Source organism: Prionailurus bengalensis, chromosome D1 (genome assembly GCF_016509475.1).
Source record: "Prionailurus bengalensis isolate Pbe53 chromosome D1, Fcat_Pben_1.1_paternal_pri, whole genome shotgun sequence".
NCBI classification, from domain to species: Eukaryota; Metazoa; Chordata; class Mammalia; order Carnivora; family Felidae; genus Prionailurus; species Prionailurus bengalensis.
In genome coordinates, this window is record NC_057346.1 from 88,876,678 (window position 1) to 88,888,696 (window position 12,019).

The 12,019-nt window shown below is 41.4% G+C and overlaps 1 protein-coding gene across 1 annotated transcript in view; it reads left to right on the plus strand.

Moving 5' to 3' along the window:
* CAT (catalase) overlaps positions 1-12,019 on the plus strand; it is a 36,433-nt gene that overhangs the window by 10,173 nt on the left and 14,241 nt on the right. The window contains exons 2-8 of the mRNA XM_043580918.1: positions 3,331-3,502; positions 4,572-4,682; positions 5,870-6,000; positions 6,497-6,601; positions 7,201-7,326; positions 10,317-10,508; positions 10,940-11,092. Of these exons, the coding sequence (XP_043436853.1) occupies positions 3,331-3,502; positions 4,572-4,682; positions 5,870-6,000; positions 6,497-6,601; positions 7,201-7,326; positions 10,317-10,508; positions 10,940-11,092 (990 nt within the window). The remainder of the gene's footprint in view (positions 1-3,330; positions 3,503-4,571; positions 4,683-5,869; positions 6,001-6,496; positions 6,602-7,200; positions 7,327-10,316; positions 10,509-10,939; positions 11,093-12,019) is intronic.

Genomic DNA, 12,019 nt, shown 5'->3' on the forward strand with positions numbered 1-12,019 from the left:
TAGCAGAGCAAGCTTAGAGCTTAGAGCTCTAGGCTTGTGATGTTGTTTCTGTTTAGTGTGTGTGAAGAAAGCTGTTAAAAATTAGGGCCTTTGATCTATTAGAGCAAGGAAGAGGGGCTGAGTGCTACACTTGTAACTTTGAAACCCAGGTTTCATTTCTTAGCTTGATCGGTGTTGTGGTGGACATTCTTGCACAGGGTGGGAGGAGGGCCAAAACGCGGGAAAATTCCGCCATTCCTGCTTCCAAGTTTCCATGAGTCTGGGCCATCAGGGGAGACCGTCTCATTCTTCAGTTCTTCACTCAGCCATTCATTCATCCACCTTACTATGCATGTACCTCCTCTGGGCATAGTTTTTATTCTTGAGCCTATCACTCTGACCTGGTCCACAGGAGGGGACATGTGATGTGGTTTTATCCCTTCCATGAGTGATGGAGGGATGTACGTGACACTGACCTGTTTACCTTTCCTTTTCCTGAGCTTCTTTGTATCTCCTGTCATGCTTTCCTCCTTTATGCGATGTCCCCTCTATTTATTTATAGTTTTAGATTTCCTTTAGTGCCATGTTTATATGTTGAAAAGAGCACAGGAAGGTGTGGACAAATTATTTGCTCAGATTCTTATTATTTTAATTGTAGTTCACCCCAAAGCTTTAAGTCAGTGGTTCTTAATCCTGGCTTCACTTAGGAATCACCTGGGGAGCTCAAAGCAATCCTGATGCCCAGGCCTCATCCGGGCTAATTATATCAGAAATTTCTAGGTGGATGACCCAACTGTCAGTATGCATTAAAAAGCTCCCCAGGTGGAGCGCCTGGGTGACTTAGTCGGTTGAGTGTCTGACTCTTGGTTTTAGCTCAGGTCATGATCCCATGATCCCAGGGTTGTGGGATGGAGCTCTGCATCGGGCTCTGTGCTAAGCATGGAGCCTGCTTAAGGCTTAAGATTCTCTCCCTCTGCCCCTCTTCTCTGCTCGCACTCACTCTCTCTAAGACAAAAACAAAAACAACAACTTTGCAGGTGATTCCAGTGACAGCCATAGTTGAAAATCAAGGTTTTAGGTTTCAACTAAAGGTGAACTTGTGCAATTTCTTCCTTTCTTTTTCTGATTCATTTTCTACTTTATTTTTTTTTAAGTTTACTTATTTATTTTGAGAGAGAGAGAGAGAGAGAGAGAGAGAGCATGCGTGAATGGGGGGGAGGGACAGAGAGAGAGAGGGAGAGAGAGAATCCCAAGCAGGCTCTGTGCTGTCAGTGCAGAGTGGGGCTCGGTACCATGAATGATGAGATCATGACCTGAACACAGATCAAGAGTCAGATGCTTAACCGACTGAGCCACCCAGGTGCCCCTCAGTTTCTACTTTAAATTAGTAATAATAATAAAAAGTATATAGTATCCCATGTGTTAGTACATGTGTATCTTCAAAAGAGAGGGTGGCACGATTGGGTGGTATCTGCTGATTAGACCCTTATACTTTCTTATGTTTGGGAGAGTTTGCAGCTGGATGAGGAAGGGATAGGGTAAGAGAATCTGAATGGATGGCTGCACGTGTGCCATGGTTGTTAGAAAAAGATACCTAAAATGCTTTGCTTTTGTTATCAGAGCACGTTCACACAGCCAGTAAAACGTTAGCATGTGTGTGCCTTGTGTGGGGCCCTCATTTGGCATGAACTTAGCATTTTTAATCCATGCATTAACTCTGGGAGGTAGTTGTTTCTTGTCCATTTTACAGGTGAAAAGTTGAGACTCAGAAATAGTAAGTAATATGCTAGTACATACACAGAGCTGGAAGTTGGACCTAGTGCTCACAGTTCCTCCACGGTTCCATGTTGGCCTCTTCCTATTTCCATGTGAATAGAACTCCGGTGGGCAGGGGGGGTATCCTAGTGTGTGTATGAGTCTTGTTTATTAATTCTGCAGATTCCAAGATCTCTCTTATTCAGTGCATTTTCCCAAAGAGCTCATGGTATTTTTATAGTTTTTTAAGTGACCCCTCTCCTCCTCATATCCCCTTGTAGAGAAGAGACAGGTATTGAGTTTATTTTACTACTCAGAGCGGGTGTGTCTCGAGAGCAAAAGTTATCCACTCCATTTCAGGTTTGCGAAAATTCTGTGCATAGAGCTTTTCTGGGCACAGGAAGCTGGTATTGTGGACTTCCATCACTGGACCTTTTTGAGTTGTTCCCCTAGAATGGAGGTGGCTTAGCTCTGCTTCACCCACACATCTCCCCTGGTTTCCCAGAGGCCAGGGGAAGACACTGGAGAGACATTTGTCTCTGGTCAAGAGCAGAGTGTGTGACCATAAAGCAAGATGATGCTAAGAGCTGTGTAGGATCACTAATTAAAACATACTGCTGGTCCCGTCCCAGAGAAGGGACAGCTGAGGGGCTTCCAGTGTAACTGATATTGAAGAATTGGGTGGATTAAAATGAATTCTTAAAAAAAAATGTTTTTTTTTTTAATGTTTCTTTTTGAGAGAGACAGAGACAGAATGTGAGTGGCTTAGGGGCAGAGACAGAATCTGAAGCAGGTTCCAGGCTCCGAGCTGTCAGCACAGAGCCTGACGCGGAGCTCGAACCCACGAACCGTGAGATTATGACCTGAGCTGAAGTTGGACGCCCAACCGACTGAACGACCCAGGCGCCCCTAAAATGAATTCTTTATTACAGTGAAATAACCTGTCCCATTTCAGGGACCTTTGACATCTTTAGCAAGTTAATACTATAATCCATCTTGACCATCAACAGTTTATTTTCAGTGACAATAAAAGCCATTGAATTTTTGGGGGTTTTTTTTTGTTTGTTTGTTTTGGAATTGAAAAGAGATAGCTGGTGTATGCTGCTTGAGAGAAATGAGTGCACCATACAGGATGACCCAGTTTCACATCTGTAGCAGTCTTAGAGCATCCGCAAGCATTAGCCAGCATGGCTTCTCCGGAGACCATCTTCTCACTATCACTTGGACATTCAGTGTTGAGCACATATGATCTCTTTGGGGGGGGTCCCCGTCTGGGGGTTTCCAGCCCACCGGTGGCTGTATCTAGAGCAGGGGCCGAGCGAGGTGGCAGGCTAGTGAGCCTTCTTTCCACTCTTCAGAGCGGATTTCTTAGCAGATTGGGGTTGAGATTTTTCAAGGGTTTCCAAGACTGGCCTATACATTTCAGGCAATGGCATATCTTGTAGTATTTCAGCAGTTCAGACAGGAAATTTAAAAAGAGCTGGAGCAGAAGGTATAAAAATTGGAAAGCGGTGTGCCCTCTGGCAGTGTAAATAATGGTTTGATTGTACTGAGTCTCTGCACACTTTTGTGTTCTTTTGTGTTTGTTCACTTTAGAAACCTGACGTCCTGACCACCGGGGCCGGTAATCCAATCGGAGACAAACTTAATGTTATCACAGCAGGGCCCCGGGGACCTCTTCTTGTTCAGGATGTGGTTTTCACTGATGAAATGGCTCACTTTGACCGGGAAAGAATTCCTGAGAGAGTCGTGCATGCTAAAGGCGCAGGTGAGAGCTATGTTTATTTGTTGCGAAAGGATTGTTTCATAACACCTGGGTTAAAAATTTACCTTTCACAGGGTTTGGGCTTCTTTAGTAGAAGCAGCAAATCTCCATTCTTGGGAGAAAGGGAAAAAAATGTCCATCAGGAGAGGAGCTCGTAATAAAATGATGGTTATTTCTCTGGATTGAACGTTATATGTAAAATGCTTCATTTTACTAAAAACGAAAGTAATCTTCCTTTTCTTCCATTATGCACTTTAGTGAAGAAATAAAAATATGAAAATAGAGACATGGGCATTCTGGAATTGTAGCTAGATTTAGATGGAGCCCTAATTGGCTACATACTGGGAAGAATGGTGCAAAATTGAGGATAGTTGTGTTAGGGTGGTAGATTTCTGGTGATTTTTCCTTTTTGTCCAAAAGTTGTGAAAACTTTTATCTTGCTTTTATTACAGAAACAAAAGATAGGGTGCTGTTTAGAATAAAGCCAAAAACTCAATTGGACAAGCAAGCTTGATGGGAAGGAAGAAAAAATTTTTCTCCTAGCTGCTTGCTTGGACTCCCGGTTAGAACTTTCTAGTTTTTTTATTTTTTTCTTCCATCCCTCTCCAGCTTTTTCTGTGTGGCTTTTCCATCACGACTTTGGTATGCTGTTCAGTTTGTTGTTTGGCCTGTGGTGTCTTATTTGTGTTTATCCTATTCTTTCTTTCCCTGTGTTTTCTCCTCTTCTCCCTGTTCTTCTCTTCATCTCCTAGGTCCTACCTGTACTTCAAGGCCTCCTCAGGCCCTGTGTCCTTGGGTCAGCCTTGACTTGCTACTTCCACCCCCACTCGTCTCTTTTTCTTCTTGGCTCCAGCTGTGTAGCTCTTGGGTTACCGCTGAGTGGTAACGGGACTTTGCATTTTGTCCCCATTCATTTTGTGTTTGGCCATCTATCTCCCCTTCTCCCATCATCTCAGAAGCTCCCAGAAGGCCAGTGCCGAACCATCGGCTTCCCTTGTCACCTAGCTGCCTATTGGGGGCCCAGTGGTCTGTGATGGTCTCACGATGAGGGTTTCTGTGTCTTTCTCATTAGGAGCTTTTGGCTACTTCGAGGTCACTCATGACATTACCAAATACTGCAAAGCAAAGGTGTTTGAGCATATTGGAAAGAGGACTCCCATTGCGGTTCGATTCTCTACTGTCGGTAAGTCCATCTGTTTGGGTGACTGGCACTGCGTAACTCAACCCTGTACCTTATTTTGGGCATTTATAACTTCATTTCAAGAAAAGCATATTAGAAGGTAGAAAAAAAAAAAAAAACACTTCTCCAAATTATACCAGGTTTTTACAGGGGGAAAATTGTTTCGAGCCATGCAGGAAGTTACTTTTAATTCTGTTTGTCGAGGTCTTAGGAAATCACACTTATGCAGAGGCCACCACTGCAATTCTGTGACATTTGGAAAGAACCTTCCCACAAGTGGTTGCCTCAGATGGAAATGTGGAGTAGGAAGCTTATTCAGTAACCACAACAGCCACCCTTTATTGGGAAGTAACTCCGTGCCATTCATCATTGGGCACTTTACAGACATTGTCTGTAATCTCATCTGTAGGATCTGCTTTGCAGGGTGGGGCTATTTCTATTTCCAGTGGTTAAGTGATTTTTTTCAGTAGCACGAGTAAGAATTAGATCTATCAACAACATCTTAATACACCACCTGCATGAATAATTCCGTTTCTGTTTCAGTCTGTGTTTGTGCATTTTTAAAATACTGTGGATGCAAAAAATAAATGACGCTAAGAATAAGAATCTATATTTTAACTCAGTTTCTTAATATTAACCTCATAATTTTGACAGCTCACTTATTCTCTTTGTTTACTACCTTAATCTTTACAATTATTTTCTTCCTTTATTTTAATTTAAAATTTAATTACCTGTTTGAACTATGTTATGTTAAGTGGGTAATCTTTTCAGCTTTTACAGTTATGTAAAACTCCTTTTTTTTTTTTAAATGTTTTTTATTTATTTTTGAGACAGAGAGAGACAGAGCATGAGCAGGGGAGGGGCAGAGAGAGAGGGAAACACAGAATCTGAAGCAGGCTCTGGGCTCTGAGCTGTCTGCACAGAGCCTGACACCGGGCCCGAACTCACAAACTGATCCGAAGTCGGACGCTCAACCGACTGAGCCACCCAGGCGCCCCAAAAACTCTCTCTTCTTAATCTCAATTATTTTGTTTAATTTGGGGACTGAATTGGCTGGCAGGTGGTAGAAATAATGGCTCAGGCACTTAAGTGACTGATTTCCTTCTAGGAAGTGGGTTGGAAAGCATAGGTCCTAATGTTTTTTTATGACCTTAGGCTTATGCCTCATTTTTCCCATTTGAACCTTCTAGCTGGAGAGTCGGGCTCAGCTGACACAGTTCGGGACCCTCGTGGGTTTGCAGTGAAATTTTACACAGAGGATGGTAATTGGGATCTTGTTGGAAATAACACTCCCATTTTTTTCATCAGGGATGCCATACTGGTAGGTGATAAAGTATCTTGCACTCTACAAATGTTTGTTGATTTAAATTGGTTTCAGACAATCTGTTTTGACTCTCCTTTGAGGCGAGGCCTTGGGAAAAGCAGAAAGAAGAGAATTTGGGTTGGTTGGATTGCCTTTTAAAGCACATTTTTCTGTATTTAGTATCTTTTTATGAGATCAAGTAACAATTACTGTTGGTCCTCAGTTTGGCATTTCAAGATTCACTGACTTAATGGGAATAGTCCAGTTTTCCATGTAATGGGACTATTCCCATTAAGGCCATGAATGAAAAGAGGCACTTTGTCCTGGGAACATGTAGAGGGTAAATTTTGTTTTAGGGTTTGGCAGTGTGAAATTCTGGGATTATACTATTCAGAATTATCATCCAACAATTATAACAATTATATTGCTTACCTAACAATAGGCAATGTATAATGTAAGACACCATCACTCCGATAAACTTGATTTTTGGATTTTTGTCTCCTTTTCTGTTTAGTTTCCGTCCTTTATCCACAGTCAAAAGAGAAACCCTCAGACGCACCTGAAGGATCCGGACATGGTCTGGGACTTCTGGAGCCTGCGCCCTGAGTCTCTGCATCAGGTGGGGGCTCTCCTTTTTCACTGTATCAGATCATGTCACTGTTAATTATGCCCCGTAGTGCCATTTCTCCAGTGCTGGTTATCTCACTGCACTTGGTTTCTGACTACTTTCTTTTTGGAAGGCTTCCTCAGGTTGCTTGATCCTGAAGAGTTTTATAATCTGCATTTGTTCATCTTCCCTCATTCATAGGCCTTCAATGATCTAGAAACATTATCAGTTGATATTTCCCAATACTAAGGATTAAAGTCTCTAGTATGAAGTAAAGCTCTTTGTATCAGGGAGAGAAGGGAAAAGTGGTACCAAACACGTTTACTGTTAAAATAGATTTTGAATAACAAGTTAGCTAGTTTTCAGATTTGCTTTTGCTTTTCTTTATAGAATTTTGAGCCATGAGGCTAATGATTTACATATCATTCTGCTTTAAAATTCTTGTTATTTTGTATAAATGATACTAATGATAACCTTTCCTGTGGGTACTTGGTTAGTGTGTCCCATGTCATTAAGAGATTTTTTGGGAAACTTAGGAATGTGTTAAGAATCTAGGATGTTTTGATTGAAACTGAAAAAATTTAGGCTTTATTTACTTTTCTGTTTCTTAGGTTTCTTTCTTGTTCAGTGATCGAGGGATTCCAGATGGACACAGGCACATGAATGGATATGGATCGCATACTTTCAAGCTGGTTAATGCGAGTGGAGAGGTAGTTTATTGCAAATTCCATTATAAGGTACGTGTTGCCTTTGGGGAAGAGGGGACAAAGCTCTCATCACCCATGTCTCCTTACTTCTCTTGAGGATTGGGCAGAGATCAAGGCCCTTTCCACCTTTCCCTTATGTCCACTCCGAAGGCTGGGAAGTATTGACTCAGTTGATCCGGACCATGACTCTTCTGTTGGCTATGCCCAAACGAACAGGTGTGCGCTGCCCTGTTAGGGGAACCGTGTGGGCTCTCTTTGGTCTCTTTCCATGTGGCCGGAGGGTAGGAACACACAGCTGCTGGCAACGGTCAAGCTCTCTTCTCCTTCTGGGGTCCTGGGAGAAATGTGTAAATATTTGGGAAAATACTCATTTCATGCTGGTTCTCTGGGTTAATGTTTCTGGTGCTGGCAGGTGCGTATCCATTCTCCCTGGAGAGGGAAGACCTAAGGTTTTGTTTTGGGCTCAAATGTAAGGAGATAATACAGGCCTTCATGCTATATGAAAGGAGATTTCTACCATGTTTAGCCTAGCTTTCTAGACTTCTTTGTTGGAGTTTAGAGTCAAGCCTTAGCAAACAGTGAAGTATTATGTTGCTTTGCCTTTCCTAGCCCAGAGTCATCGATCTGAGCATAGATACCTTTTGTGGTCCAGGAGGGGACAGTGGCAGAAATGGGGACTTCCTGTCTATAATACCAATCTCACCATTACTCTCAATGTCTGATGCTATCTTTCCAGAAACATTTCTTCTAAATTTTTAACTCCTCCATCCATTTATGTAGCATGTATCAAGGGTATATTCTGAATAGGGAAAAAAGTAAAATCAGTTACGAATGTAAGAAAATAAAAATTCTGGTTTTTTTTTCATTTTTCTTTCACACAATCATGTCAAATAACTTTCCTTCAGGGAAAGCTTTGAGAACATTTGAATTAATTGAAGTGTTTTAAAGGGCTCTTCTTTCTTACTATGATCTTGGCATTTGTTGCAATAAGCAGTATTCTCAGAGAACTCTAGAAGGTTATTTAAAGAACCTCTGGTTGCCTAAGAACATGTTTCCAAATACTACTGCTAAAATAAGCACAAACAGAAGTGGACTGAGGACAAATGCAGTCTCCCTCTTAATGGTATCTGTCCTAAGACCTGTTCTTTCCTTCTGTCCTGTTTTAATCTTTATCTGAACAACTTACGTATGTATATCAAACAGGAAAACTCTCTCCCCTCTTTATACTTATAACTTGGATCTATAATCTTTGGCAAGGAACAGTTTTAAGAAACAGTTGCCCTGCGGGCTTGTAAGTGCCAAGAGGAGAGGTGTAGTGTCACTGGGAGCCAGACTAAGTGATTGTGTCTGGTGCACCGGCATGGTGGTGGCTTTGTAGTTGGACCAGTCTGAATTCAACTCTTCCCTCTTCTAGATAACTGTGACTTGGTCTACTATTATTGAAAGTTCTCTGTGCTCCAGCTTTGTCACTCTAAAATTGGGATAATCATAGCAACTGTCCATGATCCTGCAAGGATTGGGTTGCTTATGGGTCTCTTCAGCAGAGGGCCCTGGGATAGCCTGAGACCTACTTGGATGTATCAGTCTGGATTATTCTGACCTATGGTTAGTCGTTTCTGAGCCCAAGGGAATTCAATTAAAATCAGAAAAGTATTGCAATATTATTGCACAATTTAATGGATTCGCTCTCTGGGTGATCTGCAGACGGTGACCTCCAGTTTTAAATCTGGAAGGTGATTGTACTTCTGGTCTGATAGTAAGAAGAGTTCAGGTCTTGCCACTGGTTAGCGAGACTTGAGATTTCTGTGATAGAAAGAGTTTCAGAGTTCACTTTGCTGAGGAGATCTTTCGAAGCTTGGCTTGTGGGGATCTTCAGAATAAGATATAGGTGGAAATCTGTTGAAGAGCAGTTTGGTATGATAATAGGAACACCGGTGACAGTGACTAACTTATTTGGGTTTTAATGGCTTGCTTGGGAAGTCAGAATATAATTTTGCCTACTCATAGTCAGAATTGGTTCAGAGTGGCTCTACTGAAGTTCTTTTCAGCTGTATGAACTATGATTCTATGATTTTTTTTTTCAACGTTTATTTATTTTTTTGGGGACAGAGAGAGACAGAGCATGAACGGGGGAGGGGCAGAGAGAGAGGGAGACACAGAATCGGAAACAGGCTCCAGGCTCTGAGCCATCAGCCCAGAGCCTGACGCGGGGCTCGAACTCCCGGACCGCGAGATCGTGACCTGGCTGAAGTCGGACGCTTAACCGACTGTGCCACCCAGGCGCCCCTATGATTTCTTTTAAAAAAAGGAAGACAGTAGAGGTGGAGGGATGCTAGCTGAGCATAATCTCAGTAATTTATTTGAGCTATTATAAAACAGGGAGTTAAAAATTACTTCATGAAAAAAGATAGTCCTTTTATTAATTTTTTGCTCATTTAAAAAATATTTTTTGCTCTTTTTTCTGATTTGAAAAGTAATAGGAGTATAACAATTGAAATAATAGCCACCTGGAAAACAATTTTGATGTTCCTCAAGAAATCAAACATAGAATTACCATATTACCTGGAAACTTTGAGATATGTACTCAAAAAAATCTACTGAATTGGACACTTTAAAATGGTTAAAGTGGTACATTTTATGTTATGTATATGTTACACCAAAAAGTTTTTGGCTTTTCTGAAGACAGTGTCATGGCATTCTGATTATGGGTGAGATGTTGAAAATCAACTGTATGTTAAGAGTTAAATTAAAAAAATTCAGGGTACAGAAAGGGAAAGAGAGGACTAATTTTAAATATGAAATGCACCTACAGAATCCCTGCACATTTAAAAGAATGAGGATAACCAAGTGGAATTTCTTGTTGATAAATTCATATTTGGATCAGAGTTGAAGAGTGGAATTGTCACAAGGAAGGTCCAGTGTTTGTGTAGCATTGCTCATCCTCCTCAGTGCATAACTGATTAAAGTTCCGTAACTTTGCCAGTACATTTCAGTGTGAGCTTCTTTCTCTGATTCTGCAGACTGACCAGGGCATCAAAAACCTTTCTGTTGAAGACGCAGCACGACTTTCCCAGGAAGATCCTGACTATGGCCTCCGGGACCTTTTCAATGCCATCGCCACAGGCAACTACCCCTCCTGGACTTTTTACATCCAGGTCATGACGTTCAGTGAGGCAGAAACCTTTCCATTTAATCCATTTGATGTCACCAAGGTGAGTCCGTTGACAACCAAATTGTTTTCTTTTTTAAGTCTCTTTGTATCTAATTTTACAGATTCCAGTCAAGCATTCATAATGATAGAGAAGTCATGTACAAAATGGCAGTGGTGCCTCTTTGGATTTTGCTGATCTGTGCATCACACTTCTAGTTCCTGTTTGCTGAGTTCATTGAGTTCTTCTGGGTGGCTTGATCTATCGTTGTTCGCAGGGAACAGATCTTGAAAAGCTGATGTACTTGTGCCCAGGGAAGATGTCAATATTTACCATTAACTGTTGTGAAAGATTCAACCAATGTACTCAGTTGAAGTTCTTTTCATTTTATTGGATTAAAAAAATCACTATTTTCACTTATTATCGTGGGCTTCATTATATTAGTTTCCTGTAGTTGGTTGTCTGGTAATTGTGAATATGACATTTATTTTTAGGTTTGGCCTCACAGCGACTACCCTCTTATCCCAGTTGGTAAACTGGTTTTAAACCGGAATCCAGTGAATTACTTTGCTGAGGTTGAACAGATGGCATTTGACCCAAGCAACATGCCACCTGGCATCGAGCCCAGCCCTGACAAAATGCTTCAGGTAAACCTGGTGGATTGAGATGTTCAGAGGCAGGAGCACACACATATGCGTGCGTGGGCACACCCACCCACCCACCCACACACACACACACAGACACACACACACACACACACACACACACTGTGTAATTTGGCCTGACTTTTGTAAATTTTCATCTAGGTCCTTAGTTTCCTCAGTTTCTGTGGGTCTGACTGAAGCATTCGTAGATTATAGTATTATAGTATAAAGCAAATTTCATAGTAAAGTCTTTCAGTATGTTAAGACTTTGACATTTAGTCTCTTAGTTTAAAAGAAGTTACATTAGAAAAACCTCAGCTATCCATAGAGTAAAGCACTCTTTGTTCAGTCTGTAATTGATGGGAGGGAATATTATTAATTGATTATAACACCTTGGTCAGTATAACTTGATTCATTTCCTCTTCCATGGTGATGCTTGAATTTTTCCATCTGTAAAAGGAGACAGGAGATGGTTTTTATGAACTAAATGTCTGTTGCCACTGATTGAAAGCAGTGGGTTAATTTAACCATTTGTCTCAGTAATGTTCCTACTCATTCACTATTGTTTTTTAAATCACTTTCCATTATGCTCTTTCAAGAGTAGAAAGAGTAGGGGAGCCTGGGTGGCTCGTTTGGTTAAGCGTCCGACTCTTGATTTCGACACCTATCATTATGTGTAGGTTCATGGGATTGAACCCAAGGTCAGGCTCTGCCCTGACAGCTCAGAACCTGCTTGGGATTCGCTCTCTCCCTCTCTCTATGCCTCTTCCATCCCCCCGTCCAAAGTAAATAAACATAAAAAAAAGAGTAGAAATAGGGAAAAATATTTTTGGGGGGCCAGAAATCAGTAGGAAAATAATTGGTTTAATAATTAGTGAGTAAATCAATCTCTTGTGTTTTTGGACTCTGACCATGATACAGGGGTTAAAG